Source organism: Erythranthe guttata, chromosome 8 (assembly GCF_056151865.1).
Source record: "Erythranthe guttata isolate IM_541 chromosome 8, IM_541, whole genome shotgun sequence".
NCBI classification, from domain to species: Eukaryota; Viridiplantae; Streptophyta; class Magnoliopsida; order Lamiales; family Phrymaceae; genus Erythranthe; species Erythranthe guttata.
The window spans coordinates 647,625-674,044 of record NC_142540.1 but is presented as its reverse complement, the minus strand read 5'-3'; the positions used below and the strand labels follow the sequence as shown (position 1 = coordinate 674,044).

The 26,420-nt window shown below is 36.6% G+C and overlaps 6 protein-coding genes across 6 annotated transcripts; 1 reads left to right on the top strand and 5 right to left on the bottom strand.

Moving 5' to 3' along the window:
* Positions 1 to 1,566: 1,566 nt before the first annotated feature.
* Positions 1,567 to 2,539, bottom strand: LOC148768259 (uncharacterized). Its single transcript, XM_088821469.1, has one exon. It carries the CDS (start codon positions 2,330 to 2,332, stop codon positions 1,865 to 1,867), a length of 468 nt encoding a protein of 155 aa, XP_088677595.1. The 5' UTR covers positions 2,333 to 2,539; the 3' UTR covers positions 1,567 to 1,864.
* Positions 2,540 to 4,525: 1,986 nt separating this feature from the next.
* LOC105970457 (uncharacterized) lies at positions 4,526 to 7,648 on the bottom strand. The gene is made up of 7 exons (XM_088821467.1): positions 7,125 to 7,648; positions 6,961 to 7,041; positions 6,688 to 6,864; positions 6,068 to 6,238; positions 5,775 to 5,987; positions 5,583 to 5,671; positions 4,526 to 5,311 (listed from the first exon to the last, which is right to left on the bottom strand). Exons 1-7 carry the CDS (start codon positions 7,207 to 7,209, stop codon positions 4,637 to 4,639), a joined length of 1,491 nt encoding a protein of 496 aa, XP_088677593.1. The 5' UTR covers positions 7,210 to 7,648; the 3' UTR covers positions 4,526 to 4,636.
* A 329-nt stretch (positions 7,649 to 7,977) lies between these two features.
* Positions 7,978 to 12,497, bottom strand: LOC105969106 (potassium transporter 8). The gene is made up of 9 exons (XM_088821465.1): positions 12,353 to 12,497; positions 12,028 to 12,146; positions 11,440 to 11,929; positions 11,306 to 11,359; positions 10,078 to 10,338; positions 9,932 to 9,984; positions 9,717 to 9,840; positions 9,385 to 9,639; positions 7,978 to 9,105 (listed from the first exon to the last, which is right to left on the bottom strand). The coding sequence occupies exons 2-9, from the start codon at positions 12,085 to 12,087 to the stop codon at positions 8,078 to 8,080; spliced, it is 2,325 nt and encodes a 774-aa protein (XP_088677591.1). The 5' UTR covers positions 12,088 to 12,146; positions 12,353 to 12,497; the 3' UTR covers positions 7,978 to 8,077.
* A 4,948-nt stretch (positions 12,498 to 17,445) lies between these two features.
* Positions 17,446 to 21,319, top strand: CNGC18 (cyclic nucleotide-gated channel 18). Its single transcript, XM_088821466.1, has 6 exons — positions 17,446 to 18,347; positions 18,873 to 19,085; positions 19,194 to 19,507; positions 19,807 to 19,918; positions 20,049 to 20,285; positions 20,391 to 21,319. The coding sequence occupies exons 1-6, from the start codon at positions 17,844 to 17,846 to the stop codon at positions 21,123 to 21,125; spliced, it is 2,115 nt and encodes a 704-aa protein (XP_088677592.1). The 5' UTR covers positions 17,446 to 17,843; the 3' UTR covers positions 21,126 to 21,319.
* Positions 21,320 to 21,379: 60 nt separating this feature from the next.
* Positions 21,380 to 23,516, bottom strand: LOC105970466 (putative serine/threonine-protein kinase PBL22). The gene is made up of 6 exons (XM_088822606.1): positions 22,979 to 23,516; positions 22,581 to 22,703; positions 22,278 to 22,500; positions 22,062 to 22,125; positions 21,703 to 21,966; positions 21,380 to 21,607 (listed from the first exon to the last, which is right to left on the bottom strand). The coding sequence occupies exons 1-6, from the start codon at positions 23,514 to 23,516 to the stop codon at positions 21,380 to 21,382; spliced, it is 1,440 nt and encodes a 479-aa protein (XP_088678732.1).
* Positions 23,517 to 23,595: 79 nt separating this feature from the next.
* On the bottom strand, positions 23,596 to 25,289 carry LOC105970476 (UDP-glycosyltransferase 90A1). The gene has a single exon (XM_088821468.1). The coding sequence runs from the start codon at positions 25,245 to 25,247 to the stop codon at positions 23,814 to 23,816; it is 1,434 nt and encodes a 477-aa protein (XP_088677594.1). The 5' UTR covers positions 25,248 to 25,289; the 3' UTR covers positions 23,596 to 23,813.
* Positions 25,290 to 26,420: the final 1,131 nt, after the last annotated feature.

Here is a 26,420-nt window from a genome sequence, read left to right as displayed (position 1 = left end):
TACATCCCATCATGGTGTCTGCAAATAACTTGAAAATGTTTCTTCAAAATCGGAACTAAGATCTTAACATACTTACTACACATCCTAGTAATTCGAAAATACGTTGATCATATCTGAAGAGCATTTGTGCCGTAGCCAGTTTTGCATCTTTGTTCACATGGCATAGTTTGTGCATTGAATCAGTCAAAAGGGTTATAAGTTCTTGGGTAAATTACGGCAGGTAAGGTCAAATTACGAAAACACCCTTCTTGTTTGTGTAATTACATCCAAACCCTCAACTATAAACATTTTTACACGTCCATCCTTATGGTGTCAAATTCAACATAATCTTATATATTCCGTGAAATATCCTCGATTTTTTTCGTAAGATTCTTCTTCTTTTATTTGTTTAATACATGGTTGGCTTAGACTTGGTCATTCATTTCATCAGCTGTAGTAGCAGGTAGCAAATTGTATATACTTCTACCTTGCTTAATAATTGTTTATTATTATTCAATATTTTGGGATAGTGTGAGCACAATCTTTTGTGTGTTGGGGTTGTGTCTTTTTCATTGGGACCGTTTGGTGGGATCCATTAATAAAGGGATATTAGATAAAAATAAATCTTGTGATGAGAGCTCTTCTTTCCAATCCAGACAAGCTTTGTGGTCACTTGGCAACATCTTTATTATAATTATTTTTAATTTAAAAAAGAGAGGAAAAGAAAAAGAAACTTTTGGTTTTCATTGAATTGAGTATTTGCTAGGATTTAATTAATTATTTTGAAAATTGATGATTTGATATAAATATGAATTGTGGGCCGGCAGCCATGTAGATTGTGCGGCCCACTGAAAAAGAAGACAAAATTGTACAGAAAAACAAATTGACCACGGCCCCATTTATTTATTTGTCTTACACCTGAATCTGTCATAGATCATTAGATCTGCTTACAACTCACAATGTACCTAAACCCCTAAACTTGAATAGAAAATAAATGTTATTTCTGAAAAAAAAAATATGAAAAATTAAAATTAAAATCATTTATCAGCAACTATGTAGCACGGAGACGGAAAATGCGATACGGGAAAACAGACACGGGGAAACGGCTTGTCCAATAAATGGGGATACGAGAACTTGGGGGAAATCTGTAAATATTAAAAGTATAGGGGTGTATTTATAAATATGCTATATATGTTTTTAGTTATATATAAATTCTTTTTTGTATATTTTCATACAAATATATTCAAAATAAAATTTACCATCGACCATCAATATACAATTGATCGTTAAATCATGTAAATAATTAAGAAATCAACAAAAATATTTGAAACTTTGATATTCAAACATATGTCTAACTTTTTAGAATTTGCTAGATAGCAATGTCGAACACGAAACGTGTTCAAAATGCGGAAACAATAGTAAGTTGAAGTTTCGGTGCTGCATATATCAACACTAGTTGAAGAAGTATTTTCTTGTTTTTCATGTATTTGAATAACTGGAATATTAGAAATAAATCATAATTACAATTGCCAATACTGATAAGTTGAGCAAGTTGTCATGTGAAGAATCAGATTACTGCAAAATTAGTAACATAATCCCAAGAAAAAAGAATAAAATTATATTTTCAATTGTTGCCTTCAAGAAACAATTACAGTAAAATTGTAAACCAAGTAGACATCCTAGCTAAAGTAGTTACAATGAATAATAATCAATCATCAACAGTTGCCAGTTGCCACTAAACGAATTTATCAAGAGATTTAACTAATTAATTAACAATATATTAATATAAAAATGTGTGAAACTGAAATTAAATAAAATAATCCACCGACCACCGTCAAACAAACAGAGCCAAAGCCCACGCGCCCCTCTTCCTCTCACGTGACCGTCACGTGCACGAGGTGGATTCCTTCAATTGGCCGCTGTGCGCGGGGATCGCCGCGTACCGCGATGAGAAGTCTCGGAAAACGGCGTCGTCTTCGTACTGACCGTTTTGCCCCCGTCCGTCGTCGAAATTGAGCGAATAGCTCAGGGGGTCGTACTGGAATTTCCCCGGCTTGGACTTGCCGGAGGTTTTGTTGAACCGGCGGATGAACGTCTTCCATTTCGGTCCGGCGACAAGCTCCGACCATTCCCTCACCTTTTTCAAGGCGTCCACACCTTTATCCCACCAACTCCGATCAATTCCGTCCTGTTGTTCTCTGCCGGAAGTCGAGATTCGCTCCCAATTATCGGATTTAAAACAGGGGATGCTGAAAAAGCAGCAGCAGCACCCACGGTTGAAGAACGCGGCGGCGGATTCGTCGCCGGAATCTTCGTCTTTAGGGGTGAATTCCGCGGTGGATTGTTGCGCCATCGAATCAGCAGGGAGAAGAATCAACGCGGTTAATTCTTCCCGCAGCAAAAACCTAATTTTGGATTTTGCTGATGAGAGAGAAAGCTAGAGAGAGAGAGTAAGAAGAATGTTGGTTCTTCTTTCCCCTCAAAATTCAAGGGCTTACATTCTACTTCGTATATAACGGCAATATCGGCGGAGGAGGTAGAGGAAGGGTTACCGGGAGATGCCGGTAATTATAACTGCCAACAACTAAGGAATTATATAGCTGGAGCCGGTTAATTGCCAGGCTGACAAGGTCAAACTAAAGGTTAACGGTCGGGTTGGGGCTGTGCACTTGCAGCCTAGCCTGCAGGAGGTCTTTTATTATTTATTTATGGGTAAATTACAAACACCCCCTAAGGTATGGTCAAATTACAAAAACACCCCTCTTGTTTGGATAATTACAACCACCCCCTCAACTCCTCAAATTTAGTGGAATCTTCGAGATTATATGAAATATTATCACTTTTGTACCTGTTTTATCCCATTCAAACACTACATTGTGAAGCAAAATGATCATAATATGTGATTTTTAGCTTGTATATATCAGTTTGTGGTGCATCGGAAACTGTATTTTTACACAAAACGAGTACAAACTAGAGCACATTCCACGGAATCTAGATGATTATGTTGAATTTGGCACCATAAGGGTGGAGGTGTAAGAAAAAATCATAGTTGAGGGGTAGATGTAATTATCCAAACAAGAGCGGGGTTTTGTAATTTGACCATACCTCAGGGGGTGTTTGTAATTTACCCATTATTTATTTATTTATTTCACTATTTGTAGGTTCTTAATACTTATTATTATTATCTACCTAATTGGAAATTAAGAAAAAAAAAATGAATATAATGAAATGCTCAATTGAAATATTATTACGAAAAAAAGATGCTCTTTGTTGGTGATGGGGCTTTATTTCTTTGTTGGCAAATTCGATACTTTATAAATTAGGGGATGCTCGAATATTTACCTAACATATGTTTCTGATATTCTTCTTTTTTTTTTTTCAATTTTTATTCTAATTATTTGTTTGATTCTTAACTCCCTTTTCCTTTATTTAATTTTTGTCTTCTTTTGGTGCCTTTAACAATGTCATATATTATAGGGGTGTAAAAGGCAAGCTCGAGCTCGAATCCATTTTGACGAGTTCGAAGCTTTTGAGTTTGTTTTTGGGCTCGAGTTTGAGCCGGAGTCATTTTGTGTTTTTTTTATATTAATATTATGAGAATTTCATTATTACAAATTATAATAAAAAAGTTCAAAATAAAAAAATGACTTGTAATTTATTTTTGTGATTACTTTTATGAATCTATTATGTTAATTGTATTTAAAATAATAATAAAATAAATTAATTAAAATAAAAAAAAAGGCTCGTGAGCCGGTTCGCAAGCTCACGAACAACTAAGAATGAGCTCCCGCTCTCGGCTCATCAGAAAGCTCCAAATTTTGTCGAGCTAGCTCACCAAGTTGACGAGCCGGCTCAACTCATTTATATCCCTACGTTGGAATAAGATTCAACAATAAAGTCAAATTTAGGATGATGAAAAAGATATTTAAAAAAAATGCAATATGAAGTCCCTATTATATGATCTATTAAATGCTTGGGCCTTATAAATGGGGCCTCTAATTGGGCTACTTAAATAAACAGAGCCTCAAATAATTTACATCACATAATTGACGAGAGAGGGCCCACTAGTTGTGGACCTAATCTTTGGATTTCTATTTAAAAGAAAAATATATAATTTATTGTAATAATAAAAAAAAAAAAAAAGTGGAAAATAAAACACAATCCATAAAAGTAATTTGGCATGCTCATTTAATATATAGAAATTATGGACGCTGGAATTTGGTGAATCAGTGTTGGTGTCTGTGCCGTATTTAACAAGGAATTAAGATCTGGTTGTGGTCCTATATATAGTATTGGCTATATATAGAGCTACCTTGAAAACGACAACGTATTTACTGTAACCAGCATTCTTCCAAGGCCAATAGATAAGATGTGTATCTGTGTGTTTATATATATGCATGGATTTCATTTTTTCGTCTCCATTGCAAGCAACCGTGTAAGAAAATTCAACGAAGGATGATTGTAATTATCCAAATTAGAAGGGTATTTTCGTAATTTAACCTTATTTCAGGGACTGATATACTAATTAATAATAATAATACCTAAATTTGGTAAGGACAATTCTTGTTGACTAAATCATTCTGCAAAATATACAAAAACCAACCATCTGTGTGTACTACAATTGTCAAATAACTCATATAAATCAAATTAAACTAAATTAATAGCCATATGAATAACTCATATAGTTGTATGATCTTGACCTTAGATTATGATTGTTATACATTTGATCTCCATAGTCAACGGCCTTGACCACCACCTCCTCCCTATGCTGCTGCTCTTGCACCGCCCCAAACACAATTTCCTCCGTCTCGACATTCTGACGCTCGTAGTGCGTTTGTGGGCCCGGAGGGTGGTGCTTCTGATGGTGCAGCTGCGGCTGATAATTCCCCTCCCATGCACCACCACCACCACTATAGTACGGTGACGGGCGGTTCTGATTGAATTGCCTTGCGGCCTTGTGCATGTCCTTGGTCGTAATAGCGTACCCTTTTCTTGACGACGACATTGGCTGATCTCTCGTTTCTGCTGGAGGGGGTTCGTCTTCGTGTGGTATGACGAAGCTTTCTTGGACGGGCCAATTGGAACCCGCATGCCTAGGGGAGTAATGGTGGTGCTGCTGCGTGTGATTGTGGCCGGTGGGTTTTCTTTTGAAACCAGAGAATATTCCGGTGAAAAACTCGGTTGTGTGCCTTCCTAATGAACTGAGTAAGCCCTCTTCTTGTTTGTTGTCGTATTCGTTTTCGGCGGGGATTAGTGGAGGCAAAACGGATTTGGAATGCGGTCTCTTGTATGGTGCAGGTGGCATTGCCTTTACGTAAGGCGGCGTTGGTTCCTTGAAATTCAAAGAAACCATTAGAGAGAGGAATTCGTAAATGATTCATATCATCGAGGTTTATTGCATTTAGGTCCCTTATGTTTAGTTTAATTGCTAAAAAAACTCCATGTTTTATAAATATAAGGGGTTGCGTGCTAAAAAAAAGTGCACCGTGGGTTTTTTTTTGCTAATATTTACAACACGGGGAGTTCTTTATCAATTTGATATAAATGTAGGTGTATTAAATGCAATACAGTAATTCATATGGAATAACCACTTCAGTACTTACAGAGTCGTGTGAAATGATCGAAGCGATTCTACGTTGCAACAAAGCGAGCATATAACCGAAGAAACAAGCTGCAGCAAGCACCGCTATCCCTGAAATGTGATATAACATTTATACGTTTTTTTTATTCTCCCTTCAATTACCTAGTTCGATTAAGCAATGTATAAATAAGTTTTACGTTTGATTTATAACTACCTAAATGAAGATTGTCATCTTCGTGGTGGGCGCAATCTTCTTCGTGTAATTGTATCTCTCGAATCGCTTGATTCCCTCTGTCTATAACAAGTATCGAACAACTACTTCCAACATACACCAAATCAAAATCATCGGAAAATTTCGCATCTTCGCTCGGACCATCAACGTGTCCTCCTCCTCTCCCTACTTTTCCACCCGCAATCGTTACAATTCCTACAAAAAAAACGAAGAGAAAAAGTCGGTATTTTTCGAAAATCAACAAGTTTTTTTTTATTTTTTTAAAGAATTTTTACCAGTATCGGTAATTTTCCGGATGGCCATATTCATAGTGTCAGCGATATATAAATTGCCGCTATCATCGAGAGTAAGCCCTTTCGGATGATTCATCCTTGCTTGTCTTAGTTTCCCATCTACATGACCAATGTACCCCTCGGCCGATCCAGCTAGCAACTTTGGTCTACTATCTGTAATAATCAGCCATTTACTCGTTACGAAAACAGTGCGAAGATTCAATTAAAAAAACAAATAATCGATAGATCACATAACCTTGACAAGAAAGCAGGAGGTGTATTAGATGCAAAGATGGAATCTTGAAAGGGAATAAAGCAGGGGAGATTCCCCTACATCATATGACTTGGTCTTAGAATAAAAGTATCAGAAGAAACTAACAGTTTATTTTTTCTTTTTTATTTTTAGAGAGAGAATCAAATCCAAAGGAAAAGAAAGAACCTTCTTCTGTGCAAAAGCAATATACAGAAACTAAAAGGTAAAGTACCCATTATACATAATCGAATATCAAGAGTAATCTCCAAGAAAGGAATTCAAATATGCTTTCGATCGAGGTTCAATTTCATGACATTGGATTCAAAGATAACATGAATTTATGCTAAATTAAAGGATTAAGAAAACATACGTCGAGACAAAGGAGTAGAGATCTGGTAAATGTTGCTGTTCTCGGAGTCCAGAACGAAAACCTCGCCGGCGGCGGAGATCTCCACCGCGTGCGGCTCAATTCCGAGCTTACTTCCGTCGAACACCGTTTCCACTGTGTACCCACCTTCGAATTTCATCATCGAACGGCTCGGAATTGCTGACATTTTTAACCAACCAACCAATCAACCATTTTTACTTGCATTATTTAAAAAAAAAAAAAAGATTAATTCTTGAAATGTGGGAATTTGTTTACCAGTTTTGGTTGCTGATTTGAGTGACCACAGCCGCTTGAAAATGGTGGAGACAACCTTTGTCACCACCCCACTAACAATTCCTGCAATTAAAAAAAAAACATTTATTTCAAGAAATTAAATCGACATTAAAGAAAAAAATAATTCAACTGAGGGATTCACTCACTAGCAGCAGGTGATGCTGAAACTGATGAACACCCAGCAAGAAACACAACAAGAATCACAAGAAGAATAACCCAATTCTTCCCCATTTATATTTTTTTTATTTTTTAGTAACGAAAATAACAGAGAATTTTGAAGAAACTAAGTGTAGAGACTACTGACTAGTGATCAGCTCAACATTCTTGATTCTTGCCCTTTATTATATAGTATATACTAATTAGCATTGTACTTTTTTTCCATGGGTAATAAATGATATAGAGAGCATGAGGTGACAGAAGAATGAATGAATACACAGAGAGATAAAGTGAAGAGAGAGAGAGAGTGGTGTGAATTGTGAAAGTGGTTTAGCAACAAAAACTGAAGGGAGCTCTGTTCAATGTAACAAAGCAAAGGAGGAGGCTGCCTTTAATTTCAGTATTAAACAATTAAGTACATTTTTTTTTTATATATGCTGTTTTTTTGTCTTAACAGTAGCAAGCAACTCTGTCTGAGACTCCTCTGGTCTTTGTGAAAATTTGATTGATGAAAGCAGATTTCATTCTAATGGATGGATTTTAAATATTTAGATTTTAATTTTTTATTTTTTATAATAAATGTAGTTTCCAAATCTAATCCAGAATTGCACCACGTGTCGGTCACATCTTGTGCTGGACACGTGACGTTTAATGTGCTAATTTCTTAAATTTCATTAACGGTAATATTTTATTAGCTACGGATAACCCAACCAATTATTGGGCCGGGCCGACTTAAATTTTGGACCAACCAATTTTAATTGGACCTTGGTATAATTTAGCCATTTTCACTACATCTTTATTTTCTAACTAATTACGGAAAAAAGAAATCCAAGAAGGAAAATCTTATCAACCTCACTGCAATTAACCTCGTATAAAACATGTAATAACATTTCATTTACATCGAGTATTCCACGTGGCACATCAACCAAAACCCAAACAAGATTCACACATGGTAAACCATCCCCACCTCCAACGTCGAGGCGCGCGGGAAACTCGAAGCGTAAGTCGGCGCCCTCGAATTCCTCCTCAAGAAATCGTACCCCACGTTGATCACGACTCTCTTCACCAAACCCGAACCCGCTTTCGCCTTCACGTAACAATGCCCTAATATGAACGCCATCCCTGTTTCCCTCGCCTCCATCAGCTCGTCCAGCTCAGCGCGCGCCTCCCTATCCATCCTCGGACTCTCCGGCAAAACAAATCTCACTCTCTTCTTCTTCCTCGTCGGCATTTCCCTCACCTCCTCCACCGCCGCCACATCATCGCCACCGTCGTCCGCCCACATCTTCCTCGAGCTTGTCCCAATAACCGCCATCCTATCCTCGTCGTCATCGCAAGGCGGGCCCCCACTTTGATCGTTCCTTTCGGACCTAATAAACTCCGCTATACTACAAACGAGATCCTTCTCGAACGCCACGTCATCAATCATAGTGTCTCGGTATCCGTAACGGGCTATACAACGGTACACCCGGTACTCCTTCGGCCCGATTCTCCCCACAAGGAACCTCTCCTCGGGCCCCACGTGTGGGACCGGCACGTACTTGATGCAGAACAAAACCAGCACCTGATGAAAGGCGGGCAGATTAGTGACGAAGTGAGAGAAAATGGCGGGAATTCCGGAGACTAGCTCGGTGTGTATGAGGCCTATGCCTCGGACACGTACTATGCCTAGGTTCGGACCCAAACCTAGGAGCCAGTTGATGGAGACTTTGTTCTGTACGTCGAATTCGTACTTTTTGAGCGTGCCGTAGTGCCAGGTGTACATTATGGCGAGGAAGATGAGAGAGAGGGCGATCGGGACCCACGCGCCCTCGCGGAATTTGATTAGGGAAGCTGAGAAGTAGAGGGCTTCGATGGAGCCGAAGAATAATATGAAGCAAATTGCTAATAGGACGCTCTTGTTCCAGCATAGGACGATTACGAGTGACGTAAGGCATGTTGTTACCAACATAACTGTTATAACCGCTAGACCTGAGAAAAAACGAAAGGTGTTGCATGAGAGAGAGAGAAAAAAAAAACCCCGAAAGGTGTTGCTATAATGCACACTTTTCTTAGCACAAAACCCCTTAAAGGTGAGGTTTTAGGGAGTAGTTTGCAAAAAAAAACTTTATAGGGTTGTTTTTGTTAATATTAATAATACAAGGACTTTGTAACAATTAGAGTAAACACAAGGATGTTGAATGCAATAAATCCTAAATTACTTAAATCACTATATATAAATTACACATAGTTGGGTGTACATGATGTTACCTGAGGCATTGCTAATGTGTTTAGTGTCACGAAAGCCGAGAGTGACGGCCAAACAGAGCACCATTAAAGTCCAGTTGATTTCTGGGATATAAATCTGGCCGCATATTTTTGACGACGTGTGTATTATATTAACCCTCGGAAAACAACCCAATGCACAGCATTGTTTAATTATCGAAAATGTTCCGGTAATTATGGCTTGGCTTCCGACCACTGCAGCAAGAATCGCTATTGCCAGAACAGGCCACCGTATCTTTTCTGCAACAATAATAAAACGACTATACATGAATTGCTATTTTTTTTTTCCGCAAAATTCCGAAATTTAAATATTATACCAGGTACGGATACGTAGAATCCAATCTGATAATCACTCTCGATTACGTGATGTTTGGAAAGATAAGCCGCTTGTCCCATATAAGCAAGGATTAAAGACGGATATACCACAAAACTAAACGCTATCTGCAACAGAAAAAAAAAAAACCAAAAAAAAAATCGCGTAAGTATGTACATTAACCTGAAAATGTATATACATCAACGAAATTTCAATTACCTTGATTGACAACTGCGAAAAGTGTCCAAGATCAGCAAACATAGCCTCCGAACCTGGATTTTTTCAATATATAAATTTAATTAAAACAAAGTAAGAACCGATTTTGAGTACGACAAGAATTACAATAAGCTGTTAATTTTTTATACCTGTTATACACAATAAAATCCCGCCCAACGACATCCATCCATCTCGTCGGGTTTTTTTCAAGAATTTATACATGTAATAAGGTGAGAGTGCTTTGTAAACATGAGGGTTCCAATGGAAGATATTATACACTCCGATCGAACTGATGCAGAAAAGCCATGTTATCACTATCGGTGCAAATAAAAATCCTAGTCGGTGGGTCCCGTAATGCTGAAGGTAGAATAAGAACACCAGTATTATGCATGCAACCGGGACTTCTATATCTGCATGCAAGAAAATATATATACATAAGGATTTAATATTCTTTATATATTTCACACATCGAAATAGGTTTGGCAAATAGTTATGCTAAAAAATGACAACAGCAAAAACAACAATGACATCATACAAAGCCTCGAACTTGATTTTTCGTTTGAATTTTTTTTATTTTTTTGGGTTCCATTTTAGAATAGAGCCTTACTCGATAAATGTTACTAGTCCCACTAATGACTAAACAATCACTTCTTCTACAGCAGATCGTTCGACTTTAAATCTTCTTTTCATTGTTTAATTATTACCGATTTACTTTACAGAGGTACAACGTTATCAACAAAAAATCTGATAAGCACTCGAAAATTATTTAACATCAAGTTGCGTTTCCACTTATGATGGTGCCATTATATATCTACCACAATCGGGAAAGATGGTGACCTAACTTTACTTTATATAGATAATATTTAATTTCATAATTAAATCAGAAAGTTTGTCATAACATAAGAAAGGCCCCACAATAATGCATTTTTTTATTTAAAATTTGGTGTGTCCTCTTTGTCTTTGAATTAACACACGTCTACTAAAATCATAAAACTAAATAGAATATTTCGATCGAATGCCGGAACATCTTTTACTCATAACTAAAATCCATAACCTTTGTGTCGAATTTTGATCATAATTTTCTCCATTTTTTTTTTCTATGGGATCGAATGCCGGAACATCTTAATTCTTAACTAAAAGACACAACCTTTGTCCACAATTTTGATCATAATTTTCTCCCCTTTCATTTTTCTATTGCACTTATCAATCACTCGAAGATGACCAAATTGAGAGCAAAAGACAACCAATTTAGACAAAAACGAAGCTTTTCAACAAACGGGCTTTCTAATAATTTTCTTATGCATCTATACGAGAAATTACTATTATAACCAAATCGAAGATTCTTGAACAAAATCTAAGTAAGCGAAAAAGACTCACATTGATGATGATGCTTTGACACAACAAGCTCCAATCCAGAAACTGCAGAAAACACTGCACCACACAAGCAAAACAAATCACACCCCATTTCAAATTTACATCAAAAAAACACAAAAAAAATTCGATTCTTTTACCCGAAATTGCGGGCGTAAGAACTCCATCTCCAATCACCATACAAGTCCCAATCAAGGCCAAAATAAGCAGCATTTTCTGCAGCAATTTGTGCTTCTCAAGTGTAGATCTCAATTTCATACCAAGACCCTTATTACTACCATAACTAATCCCATCTTTCTTGTACTCATACAAATCCTCGTCGGCAAGTTGACCGTTCGGCAAAGTGCCGATACGAGCGTGGCGGCAGAGGAGGGTGTAGAGAGCGAAAGTACCGCCCTCGCCATTATCGCCTGCTCTAAGCACTATGAACACATACTTAAGGAGTGGTATTAAAGTTAATGTCCAGAAAACAAAAGAAAGAACTCCATAAATCTCCTCATTAGTTTCAGAGTGCTGAATATCCTCTGCAAAAGTGCTCTTGTACACATACAGAGGCGAAGTGCTTAAATCACCATACACAACACCCAAACTCTGGTAAGCCAATGTCAATACAGTCTTCCATGATTCTTTCTGCAAAACCCACAATTAATAATCCCCCAAAAATTCAAATCATCAACAAAAAAAAAAAAAAAAAATCAAGAACACATTTTTTTTTGCAAAGGTCTCACCTTTATAGAACGTTCAGGGCTCCAGGCTTCAATATCCATCACCGGCCGCCTCAAAACCATGGAAAAAACATTTCTTGGAGTAAATTGCAGAAACCCTTTTGAGCAAACACTAAAAAAATCTACAGAAGAGAAAGAAAAAATCAAGAAAATGGTGTTGGGAGGATGGAACAAGTGAAGAAAAGGGTGGTGGGGAATTGTGCTATAGAATATATTGCTTAGCAAAAATTGTGTTGATATATGTAATGTACGTGGACTCTATGAAAAGAGGTGTATACACACTTAAATAAGCAGAATATTGAGTGATTGGATCAATAATAAATTTTACTTGATATACAGATGACAAAGAAAAGCAGTCAAAAAAGAAATGTGTGTAAAGAAATGGGGGTAAGGTTTTGTGTTCTCCAGAAATCAGCTTCACTTTATAATTATTTGTATTTATCTTTGTGTATTAAAGAATATCCTGAGTGGGTGGGGGTGGTGTGCTTCTTTCTGTAGTATATATCTCTTGTGTTGAGTGTGTTTGTGGGGTTGAGGTGGTCATGGGTGGGGGTGGGGGGTGGGGGGGTGGGGGTGGTGTTGAACTTTGAATATTTTTACATGTAACAGTGGCAATGAAAGTAAAGTGACATGAAACTGAAAAAATGCATTCTTGAAGCAGAGTGGGGTTGACTTATTAGGGGACTGCATTTATTTCTATTTTTTTTTTTATTTATGAGGGAGATGAGGAGTTTGATCAAAATGTCATGGAGTCAGGAGTTCATAAGCTCCAAATATTTGTAAAAATTTTATTACATTAAGTTACCCAAATTCCTTCTAAAATTCGATTCGGATAGAAATTTTGGCAAGCTTAATTTGATATATATATGTGATACGGGTTTGATTGAATCCGAAGCCCAAATAATAAGGATCTTACAACAAAGTCCAAAGACAGTTTATGCATACTCTAAACTTGCTCATTAATATTCATAAGTTGGTCACTAGTTCATATGCGCACTTATTTTCAATATACATATATATCATTTTTCTCAATGATTCCGACTGACTTGACCGTTAGAAATTCTTTCACTTACGCTTGTTTTTCCAAGTTTCTTGGAACGCATATGTTTCCTCTCGTTTGGATTTTCTCTATTCTGGTCTCATTTTACTCCTATTCCATTTTATTATTTCGTGATTGAGCCATTTAGAATACGATATATGATATGTAGAGGTCAAATTTTCAAGAAAGCAAAAAACACATGCTTGTTTAATTTGAATAAAATTCCACGAAACAGTGTCGTTGAACGTTGATTAATTTGATTGATATATAGAAAGAAGCACTTCACCTTTTCTAGTATTGTTCTTATCTCTCCAAGGACAAAAAATGGAAAAAAGATAAGAAACACAAATAAATTAGGACTTTGCTAGAATGAGAACAATAATGAAAAGTATGTCATTATTCATTCATTAAAAGAGAGATCCTATATTCTATATATAGATGCCTTTTTTTCAATTTCATATTGTTGTCTTTTAAATGACACCTTTTTTTTACGTAAAATTTTAGTTAATTTAATGTATTAGTTGAATTATAAAATATATTTACTTAAAACTTTATACCTTTTCTTACTTAAGGTATGATTCTTAATGCCTTGTTTGGTAATCACATGAAAAGTTTAAGTGAGCCAACGTATCCTTTCAAGTCATCACACCTGAAAATTGAAGTGTACCAAACAACCTAAAAATCTCTTAAAAAGTGGTTGAGATTTTTTATTTTATTTTTTATTTTTAATTATTTATTATTAAAAAGTGTGGAGAGTTTGTTGAGAAGAATTTAGGTTATTGCAATGAATTTTGTTCAAACAAAAGGACAAAACATGGGCCATGGAATACAATCAGACATCCAATATTAATTTATGATGATAATTATACCACCTTAATATATAGGGATCTTTTTGTCTTGTCTTTTTCTATATTTATTTATTTAATTTAATATTTTTTGCCTATCTGATTTTTTCTGATAATTATGAAAAAATGTCCCACTACTGGAAATTTCTAAAATAAAAAAATGAAATGTAAACCATGATATAATTTGTTAGCCAATGAATGGACGTGTTTGCTTCCGTGAGTGGAATTCCACTTTCCACTAATGTGGTTCATATTCATTTGCTTGTCTCTATTTTTATTTCGAGTTGGTGTAAATCAAATTCCAATTTCTTTAATTGGATATCCAATTTAGACCATTAAAACGTGTGGCACGTTATATTGAGCATCAATTAAATTTAATAATCATAATTACTTATACCTGAAAATTTTATTTAGCCAACCTTCGATTAATTGCACACAAAAAGAAAATTTAACAAAGGATATAATATAAGGTAAAATTCATAATATAATTTATTTATTTTTGCATATCCTATATAATAAAATTCGGAACCAATTTTCATTATATAATTATTTTTAAACCAACTCAGAAAATAAATATCAAGCAATCATTGGGCACAAGCCAACCGAGTCTAGCTGAACGAGTGGCGCTGATTTCCCATTTTGTACACGCAAAGATGACGTAAACGACATGCTCCACTCGATGAAATATACAAATGACAATTCATACGCACTGAACGCACATTCACATGGGTGAGTATTATTATATATATAGATCTATGATTTAAAATCACCTGATCTATTTCATCGGGCGCTACATCTATAAAACCAACTCTATATATAGAAAAGAAAAGATAGGGTAAAATAAAAAATAAACAAAGAGTCTCCATTTTTACCTAATCTTTGCAATTATATTGACTTATATATTATAAAATCCAATATATAATTTTAATGAATCTGCAGCAGATCCAAAATCTATCGAGGATGTCCACAATATCCGGCTTTTATTCTTTTTACATATGAACAATTTGATGTTTAGAGCTACCAAAATAAATCAAGTTGTTTAATCTATATTTTTAGTTTTAATTAGCATATAAATTATTTATTTATTTTTGATAAAATTCAAATCTGCACACAATCATTACATCAAAATAATAACTAAATACATCTTCTGATTAGAGTCGGTCTGAGGTCCATAAAATTAAGGCATTTTTATATTCTTTAATATCAAAACATTTAAATAAAAATATAGTTTATTTAGTCTTTTTTCTGAAGGATCTTCAATTCTTGCCCTTTGGCCGGCCCCTGTGATTTGATTAAATTAATTAAATATTAGTTCATATATCCAATAAAATTTTGAATATATCTTAAATTATTAAACAAATAATATCTCTCTCTATTTATATATTATTTGTAAGACAAAATGAGTTTTTTAGTCCTATAAGTTTGCTAGTTGAGAGTTTTAGTCCACCATGTTTCAAAGTCAGAATTTTAGTCCTGTAAATTACAAAAGTTGAGAATTTTGGTCCTATGACCTGCTATAACAGGTAATGTGATGGTTGGTTGAATGAGTTGACATTTAAAATATAAAAATAAATAGATTAAAATTAAATTAGGTGATGTGGCTAATGAGTTTGATGGTTTTGGAGAAAAAAATAATTCTCAATGTCTAATTCACCAAAATAATAAGGAAATTTTAACATATTAAATTTATATATTTAATTTTTTTTTGTTATATTTGCAATAAAGAACCACAATAAATCCATTGAATAAAATCCACAAGTATATTTTTATGAAGGAAATAAGACTAACTAATGTTTAATTAATATTTCTTAATTTTTATTTGATAAAAATAATAATTAAATTAATATTTATCTAAATATTTCATTTTTTTTACAAATCTATACTTAGTGATTACAATGAAATTGAACCAACAATCAAATTCAACATAAAACCGAAAAAAAACCTTTTATTAAACCTTGTTGTAAAGTTAAATGACATGCACAATCATAATTAGTATAAGAAATCAAATACACATTTACGAATTAACCAAAAAAGTAATAAAATATTTTCAAAACTCTATAAAAGTATTCTAGAGCCTCCAAACATAAAATACATTATCAAAACAAGAATAACAAATATCCATAACGAGTAATAAAATATAGTTAATTACTATTTTTATCAATTGAAAACTATGAAATATTAATTAAAAAATAGTTACTGTAAAAATGTTTATTTCATTCATCAAATAAAAATAATTTGATGGTATTTTATTTCTCTTTAAAATTTTCCAACTCATTAGCCACATCACCTATTTTTATATTTGAAATGTCAACTCAACCAACCATCATATTACCTGTTATAATAGGCCATAGGACCAAAATTCTCAATTTTTGTAACTTACATGACTAAAATTCTGATTTTAAAGCATGGTGGACTAAGCTCTCAACTAGCAAACTTACAGTACTGAAAATCTCATTTTTCCTTATTTGTAACTTTGTATGTATTGTTCGACTCAAGTAGGCTCGAAGCACGATGTACATTATAACTGGCATTTAACAGAAATAAATTGATTCTCTGCAAACAATTATATAGATGAGTATAAACCTGGGATCTGACAGAATGACACTATGATATTGTGTACATGTGAGCACGTGCGGTGCAAATTAATTCTTTCACATTTTAATCTCGTACCAGTGCTAATTAGTTAAGTTCAAATCTCATCTTACCATATAATTAATTACATTTTTTTTGTTTTTTAATTAATAAATAAATTACAGTAATGCTTTGAGTGAGTCCCCCATGAGATGGGCCTTTGGCCCACATTAATAATAGCTAGATGGAATTTGATTTGGTCCATGTCTAACAAGCTTGTGCATAGAAGTTGACTGGTCCCCTTCACACGTGACAAATATTTTGCTTTCAATACCACTTTTTCTTTTTTAATCTTTATTCCCCCACCTTCTACATAGAAGCCAATAGTTATATAGGATAAATTAGGTTTCTTCGGAGTTAAGGTTAAATTGCGAAAATATCCTTCATATATAGGTAATTACAGCGACCCCTTCAACTATGAATGTTATCACATGTCCATCCTTATAGTGTCAAATTCAACAAAATCTTCTAGATTTTGTGATGTTCTCTAGTTTGTACTCGTGTTGTGCAAAAAATGCAGTTTCTAATGCACTACAATCTGATATTTACAAGCCAAGAGACACATTTTATGATTATCTTGTTTCACAATATGGAGCTCGAATGGGGTAAAACGGAACAAAGTGAAGAATATTCCTCACAATCTAGATGATATTTGGAACATTTAAACGGCCCAAATTTGGAGATTTTTTAAATATAAATTACATATTCTTATGAGCCGAGTCGAGTTTGAGTAAAATACGAAAATTTAAATATAGAACGATGTTTCGGAACATTTAAAAAATATCTTGAATTGGGCTGCAAAACAGTTCATCTCATACAAATATGGGCTAACATTTCGAAGAAAATCTTCAATTGGGCCCAAAATATTTTATTTCATACAAAATATGGGCCATACTCTATTTTGCTGACAATTATTCTTTTTTTCTTTTCTTCATGGAATATATTTCAGTTGTCTGAAATTTACCGACATTCCCGTGTTTCCTCGTACTACAACCTCAAAAACTCCAACGGTCAATAACGATCTTCAACACCAAACAACTCAACCTTTCTTCTCTCTCTCTCTCTCTCACCACTACCCGCTTTCTTCACCTGCAAATTTTCATACCCCCAAACAAACAAACAAACAAACAAACAATCAATCATCCCCTTCAAAAAAAATATTCAATTTTTCTTCAATTCATTATTTAATTTCCTCAATTCCAAAGATTTCAATCCGACACGAACCCTAAAAAAAAAAAAAAAAAAACTAAACAAGATTGAAAAAGCGGAGAATCCGAGAAAAAATCGGGGCTCCGCCATGGAAGATGAATAGAATATTCTCGAGGCCGGCATCCCACCTCCGCCACTTCCGGCGAACCCTAACCCACCACCACCACGACCCCACCTCCTCCGCCTCCGCCGCCGCATCCGCATCGTCAGACGAGCCGAATTCTCTAAGCATACTATGGCACTACCAAATCCTCGACCCGAACAGCGACATCGTGAACCATTGGAACCACGTGTTCCTAATCGCGTGCTTGATATCGCTATTCATCGACCCGCTCTACTTCTACCTCCCTTACGTCGTCGACGGACAAGCATGCATGTCGACCGACACCCATGCATCCGTCCTCATTACGTATTCTCGTACAATTACCGATGTTTTCTACCTTCTACATATGTTGATGAAGTTTCGCATGGCGTTTGTCGCTCCTAGTTCTAGGGTTTTCGGTCGCGGTGAACTCGTTATGGACCCTCACGAAATTACCATGCGATACCTTAAATCCGATTTCATTATCGATCTTACCGCCACCCTTCCCTTGCCTCAGGTTAATTTTTTCGATTTTTTTTTTATAAAAAGAATCTGATCCTAGATTCCTAGGCAATGTTTGGAATTGTTTTCGGAGAGTTATTTTCGTTTAATTTTGGGGAAATATGTTTTGAGGGAATAGTTTAAAAGTGAAAGTAATGCTTGTTTATAATTTGAGATGGCACAAAATGCACTGCAACAATCAAATTATGTTTAAATGTGTTAGAACTTTTTTTTTACACTGTAGGAGTCAAATTTTTTTTTAACGGTAGCAGCCAAATCATGTATGGAGAAGGGAGAAAGTTTTAAAATTATTTTGGAATTTGTTTTTTTTTTTAAGTTAAATAAACACGATTTCGTTTGGGAGGGAAAAAAAAATGAGATGAAAATGCACCCAAACATGAGTCTTGTGATGAATTGTTCAAGTTGAGCTGGAAATAAATTGAACAATTATTAATGGATCACTTTGAATGCAGAGGAAAGTAGAGAGAGAAAACAAGAATCTTTAGTTGCAATAATCTTGAGTTGAAATGATTGTTTGCAGATTGTGATTTGGTATGTAATTCCGGCGACGAAAACGAAAGGATCCGGTCATTCGAACAACACTCTGGCTCTTATTGTCCTAATCCAATACATCCCACGATTGTTCGTTATTTTCCCGTTAAATAACCGGATAATAAAAACCACCGGTTTTATAGCCAAGACAGCTTGGGCTGGAGCTGCGTATAATCTACTTCTCTTCATGCTCGCCAGCCACGTGAGTCGTACTTCATCTCTCGATTTTGTTACATTCATCGATTTTTGTCACCTCTTCGAAAAAAGAAAAAAAAAACGAATCTTTATTTATAATATTATATATGTATAGGTATTAGGAGCTTCGTGGTATCTGGCATCTATAGGAAGACAACATTCGTGCTGGCAAGAAAGGTGCAATGACGAATACGACAAAATCCCACCATGTAGATTTGAGTTTCTCGACTGTATGAATGCGGAAGCTTCGAGTCTTGAGCGGCAGTACTGGCTGAATATGACTAGTGTGCTCTCCCGATGCGACGCGAAAAACGATGATTCCGATTTCAAGTTTGGAATGTTTGCCGATGCTTTCACGAGCGAAGTTGCTTCCGCCAGTTTCCTCGAGAAGTATCTCTACTGCCTTTGGTGGGGCTTGAGAAATCTGAGGTGTGATCATTTATAGTTCTTTCAAAGGGTTTATTCCATTCGGCACCCTCTGTTTTTTCTAATTGTTAAAAAACTCCCCGTTATATATTTTATTGGCAAAGAACCCCCTATGATTCAATTTTTGCAGCAATTTACCCCTTGAAAATTCTCTATTCTAAGGGGTTATTTGCCGATAAAATAACATGGAGAGTTTTTAAGCAATTTAATACAACACATGGGGTGCTAAATGCAATAAACTCGTTCGTTTAACTAATCTGTTATTTTGTATCTATTTACTTATATAATAACCATGCTTGCAGTTCATATGGACAGAATTTGGAAACAAGCACTTATATTGGTGAGACATCTTTCTGCATTGTTCTCTGTATTTTCGGTCTGATTCTATTCGCGCAGCTCATCGGCAATATGCAGGTAATTAATAATATCTTCACCATTACTAGTTATATATATATGTATGTATGTATGTATGTACGTACGTATGCGTGTGTGTGTGTGTGTTCGATTATAAATTATTTTTGTTTTATTTTTTTGTTGAGGGAAGACTTACTTGCAATCGATGACGGTGAGACTGGAGGAGTGGAGGATAAGGAGAAGAGACACGGAGGAATGGATGAGGCATAGGCAGTTGCCTCCCGATTTGCAAGAACGTGTTCGTCGTTTCGAACAGTATAAATGGTTGACCACTCGTGGGGTCAACGAAGAATCTATTCTGTGGTCCCTACCTCAGGATCTCCGTCGCGAAATTCAGAGACATCTTTGTCTTAAACTCGTCCGCCGTGTACGTCATTTTATTTTATTTTTTTGGGGAATTTTGTTTCGTTTCTTGTTGACTCTGTTTGGATCGAGAGAAAATGCTGGATGGAGTAGATTTCGTGTTTTGCAGGTGCCGTTTTTCGCGCAGATGGACGACCAACTCCTGGACGCAATATGCGAGCGTCTCGTTTCATCCTTGAGCACACCTGGCAGCTACATTGTACGAGAGGGCGATCCGGTAAACGAGATGATCTTCATAATCCGAGGCCAAATGGAGAGCTCCACCACAAACGGCGGTCGCTCCGGTTTCTTCAACTCAATAACACTAAGACCCGGCGATTTCTGCGGTGAAGAATTACTCACGTGGGCATTAGTCCCCAATTCGTCGCTAAACCTCCCCTCCTCAACTCGAACGGTCAAAACATTGACCGAAGTCGAAGCGTTCGCACTCCGAGCAGAGGACCTTAAATTCGTCGCCATGCAATTCAAACGCCTCCACAGCATGAAACTGCAGCACGCGTTTAGGTACTACTCGCATCAATGGCGGACTTGGGGCGCTTGCTTTCTGCAGGCGGCGTGGAGAAGGTACAAGAAGAAGAAGCTTGCAAAGGAATTGGCCTTGCGCGAGAATTTGTACTTTTACGAAGGCGAAGAAGAAGAAGATGGCGGCAACGGTGATTCGGACGGTGATAATGCTGACAGCCATGCGCAGCATCTCGGAGCGACGATATTAGCATCGAAATTTGCTGCGAATACGAGAAGAGGAGCTGTGCAGAAGATTCCGATCCCCGATACTTCTTCTTCGAGTTTGAAGATGCCGAAATTCTTTAAACCCGACGAACCTGATTTCTCTGAAGAAGTTTAACTCTAGGTATTTTTTTTAATGTAATTTCAAACGGGGTTTTAGCGTAGATGCTACGATTTAATTTTATTGTGTAGTTTTTCGACATACTTTATCGAGAGGGGTATCACCCTTTTATCAGCCATGCACAGTACAAATGTCAATAGTACATTAGATGTATACATTATTTTAGCGCATTTTCCGATTTAAATTTTCTCGAACCGCCGTCCCAATTATATATATACATACATGTATATATGAGAGCAAAATTCAATTAACTAGGGAACTTTGGACCAATCTGGTGTAGAAGGTTCAATCCTTTTCGATATTCCGAGAGCATCTTCTAATTTCGTTACAACTTCATTAATCGACGGTCTCTTTTGTTTATCCCCCGTGCACGATATAGCTAGCTCGAATACTAGACGAAAGGCTTCCATTGAATACTCTCCGTGAAGATTCGGATCAGCAAATTCTACAATTTTTCGATTCTTCGTAACAGATTTCGCCTGTTGACAAAAAAAAAAGATAGAGAAATTTGTTGGACTTGGAATTTGTACTTATTACTAGACGATGAAAAACGAGACGTGTGAAATTTATTTACGATTTTGTCCAAGGTCTTGGGTTTCTTCATGTTCATATCGATAACTTTCCTCCCTGAGAGAATCTGAAGAAGTACGATTCCGTAGCTGTAGATATCAGTTTTTGCACTTGTGTGGGGATTGCTTCGGTGGTACTCAGGGTCAACGTAACCGAATGTACCTCGTACTTCCGAACTGACACTTGTTTCTCCGAGACTCATTACCTTGGATAATCCGAAATCGGAAAGCTTGGCCTCGAAATTTGTTCCGATGAGAATGTTTGTGGGCTGTGTGAGAAGCAACAATTTTCGTTTCATTTAATTTGATGAAAAAAAATCGAAACTTACATATTTCACACACACATACACACATTATAGTGTACCTTGATATCTCGATGAACGATGCATCCGCGAGGAAATGTGTGGAGAAACCTTAGTCCCTTTGCACTGCCAATAGCAATCTCGAGTCTTCGAATCCATGACAGAATTTTATCATCTTTTCCTGTTTTTTTTTTTTTTTTTTTGTGTGTGTGTGTGTAATGTTAGACATTTTATGATTTTATCGTAAAGATGGGAAAATCGAAAGTCGAGGACAATACATACCGTAAAGCCACTCGGACAAGTTCCCGTTCGGACAAAGTTCATAAATCAAGAAACATTCGCTTCCGTTTTCACAGTACCCCATTAGAGTTACTAAATTTGAGTGTCTCACATGAACCAGGCTTCCGATTTCTCTCAGAAACGAATCGGCATTTGCATCGTTTGTAATTTTCTTGATCGCAACACACTGATTATTAGACAACACTCCTTTATACACCTTTCCTAGTACCAAAAAAGTGTTCTCTAGAGTAAGAAAAAATTCCGCAATAAAATAAGTTACATATATATAGATATAGTCAGACCTGATGTCCCTTCACCAATGAAGTTCGATTCGAGTAGATTATTTGTGGCAGAAAGAATCTCTTCAATCGGGATTTTCATTAATGCGGAATCTTTCGATAGTACGGATAACGCAGGTTTCCAATCTGGACAAAAAATTAATTACCATATAATTAACTATAAGTTTCTTGATAATTAGGATATCCATAAAAGCATATGTATGTATATACCATCTTTATCGACCGGTGCTACCGGCGTCTCTCTTCTTCTCCGTGACAAAATCAATATCGAAAATATTACTACCGCGAAAAATCCAACGGTGCCTCCAATTAGTACACACAAGCCTTTTTTCAACGAACGATTCGTAAAATTGTAAACAATACGTACATATTTATTAGTAATTCAAATATTCGAGACTCACCTGGTCGTGTTTTCTTCCTCGGAGTATTCTTGGCAAGTTTAGAATCTACAATATGCTGATTGCCGAGGCAATCGAAAATTCTCGAAGCCCGTTTTTCATTTTCAATGTCTGTACTAACTGACATAACTAAAACAGCAAAGCGACAAGTCTCAGACTCTGCTTCCTGTATTTCTTCCCAGCTTCTTAAGCACGAGTCACACGACCCGCATTTACGTCTTAGCAATTCAATTCTATTTCCAAATTTATTATTAACATCCAAAGTTGAGAAATCTGAGCAGCCTCCACAAACCGAAAAATTCGCCTGGCCCGAATTCAAGAAAATTTCCCCTGTCTGATTTGCTTTAAGGGCCAAGGAGTAAAGAAAATTACACGAACAGTTGTTATTTACAAAACCGCCCCAGTATCGACCGTCACAACTCGAGTTATCAAACAAATGATCAGCAAATGAAGCATTCGCATTGTTAATCAAGAAGAATATAGAAATGTAAATTGTGAAACTAGATAACAATATCTTAAGTGTCATAGTATTATTATTCATATTTACTTCTTGATATTTTTGAACTTAAATATTGAAGCTGCATTTCAACTGATAAAAAATATTGGATACATCGACAACATACAAAATTATAATAATTAATTTGCAGCTGTTGAAATCTGCAGTTTATTTTTTTTTTTTACCAGCGGAGGTTACAAATTTTTCGATTTATTTATTTTTCGGCCGCTCAAACATGACAATGTAGCTTCGAGATACAACATAATATAATAATATGCGCCCGGCCGGAGTTCCGATTGTCGTGTGGCCGATAATTTAACGACGAGGTTATCCTCGAGCATATTACGGTGAAATCTTATTAGTATTATTATTATTATGGCTACGTATCTCGGCGACGAGGTTATCTAGAGCAAGCGACGACGACCCTCCTTCCGCCATCGATTTCCGCGCCGCCTCCGCGACCTCTTTCACTTTCGCCCGCATTTCTTTCCCCTTTTGCCCCTCCATTAATTCCACCACCGCGTTCTTCACGCTCTCCCGACTAATAAATCCCTTCGCCGATCCGTCGACCGTCTTAACCCTCGAACCGACACGAATCTCCTCCGCCACGAACTTTGCGTTGAGGAATTGCTCCGCCATCATCGGCCACGCGACAATCGGAACTCCGGCGCATATTCCCTCCATCACCGAGTTCCACCCGCAGTGACTCAGAAACCCCCCAACCGCCGGATGCTCCAGAATCTGCCTCTGGTCAACCCATTCATCCACCAACATTCCTCTCTCCGATACTAATAATTCCTCGAGATCAAATTCCGCGAATTCGCTCTTCTTCAACACCCATAGAAAGCTCGTTTCCGCCGCCGCCAATCCGGCGGCGATTTCACGTAACTGCGCCGGTGGTATTTTTGCTTGAGATCCAAATGCAACGTACAAAACCGAGTCACCCAGAGCCGATTTCCGGTCCAGCCACTGGATCCATTTCGGGTTGTGGCTCGGTGAGGGTTCGGCTTTTGGCGGCGGCGCCGCCGCGAGGCAGAGTGGTCCAATGCTCCAGGCTTTGGGTTCGCAGTGGCGGGTCCAGTAGTCGGCAAACGGTTGCTCCAGCTCGTAGAAGCTGTTTACCAACAAGCCGAAGCTGTTATTGGTGGATGTGATGGCTTCGATTATGAAATCCAGATGAGGGCCTGTCGGGTCGGGTTTGTCAAACGGGTCGTTGAACTCGTTCCGGGTCAACTGGATCCGAGGGAAGCCGACTAGGTTGAACGGCTCGTCGCCGGACTCGTGCAGAGAGAGGGAGCCGTTGGCGACGGCGTCGCGGGAGAGGGTGATGGCGTAGTGGCCCATGCCGTAGAAGCTCAGGCGAGGGACGCCGAGACGCGCCGCCGTCTGCAGCGTCCAGGGGAGGAACCCGTCTGAAATGATGCAGCTTATCGGATGGGATTCGTTTGAGCGGTTGATGTTCAGGAGAGCTTCCTCGAAGGAGGGCTGCATTAGCTTGGCGGCGTTGACGAAGGGGACGAAGAGTGACATGGACGGAAGCTTGTCGGTGCTTTCAGTTCCCGGCGGGATTCCGGGTATGTTCGCCGGGAATGGTAAGGTGGTGATGGTGACGTCATCGCCGGAGAGGAGTTGGGAGATGAAAGGATGAGTTGCAGGAGTGGTGAAGATGGTTATGGATACGCCGCGGCGGAGGAGGAGGAGGCGGGAGAGGTGGAGGAGTGGGATGATGTGGCCTTTTGACATGAAGGGGAATACAGCTATGTGAGTTTTCGACATGTTTTTTTTCTTAGGTTTGTATGGTTATTGGTGGGTCAATAAATACTAAATAGACTGAATAAAGTAATGTGAATTATTAAATCAACTATAGTTGGAGAAGATGAAAATGTGTGGGCCTAATAATTGAGACTTGACTTAGTGCGTCACTAATAGAAATTCTGAAAATCGCACGTGTCAAAATGTGAATCTTAACAAAAATTATCCTATTTAGCAAGATCGAGATTTATTTGGCAAGATCGAGATTTTGTAAGAGCAAAACTCCAGCAGATGTGGTAAATACTAAATTTTACAACTTTTGTAAAAAATTAGAGCTGTAACAGTTGTGATACATTATACACCACATGGCATATTTTAAATTGAGTAAACTGTAAAAACTAAAAAGTACATATGTTTAATCTCTAAATAGCGAAAACCCCCCTATGATAAATAAACTAGCAAAAACCTCCCCTGTGAAATTATTTAAATAGCATACTCGGCCCATTACTCATTTGAGGGTTGACTTAATATAAAAAAACCCAAATACCCCCGGGATTTTGCAATTAATAAATTCTTATATTTTTTAAAAAAATTAATTATTTTATTTTTGTTATATTTTAATTATAAAGGTACAATGGGGTCTTTAATTTATTTCTATTTTTATTATCACATAATTTTTGTATATATTTTAAATTATCCCTACATCAAAAGAAAAATTAAATTTCATTATTATGTATTTAAAAAAATATATACTTAATTTGATAAACAAATTTTTAATAATTTTTCAATTTAATTATTTACTATTTTTTAACAATATTTTAATTTTTAAACAACCAAATTAAAAAGAAAATATATATACATATAATATATATATACATATAAATACATTTTAAGGGTCAATTTCGTCATTTCACGTCAAAAAACTAACTCCCAGTCGCGCAACCCGCGAGTGAGCCACACACAAGTCAACCAGGGGGGTTTTTGCTTTTGACTAAATTTTACAGGGGGGTTTTTGCTAATTTATTTATCACAGGGAGTTTTTGCTATTTATAGATTACACAGGGGTACATTTTGCAGTTTACTCATTTTAAATTCGGCTTGTCAAATATGAAACACCAAAAGAATGAAATGGCAAAATCACTTTTATCATAAAATCAAATTATAGTATAATTGCACGGAGTTCCCAACTCTAATTCA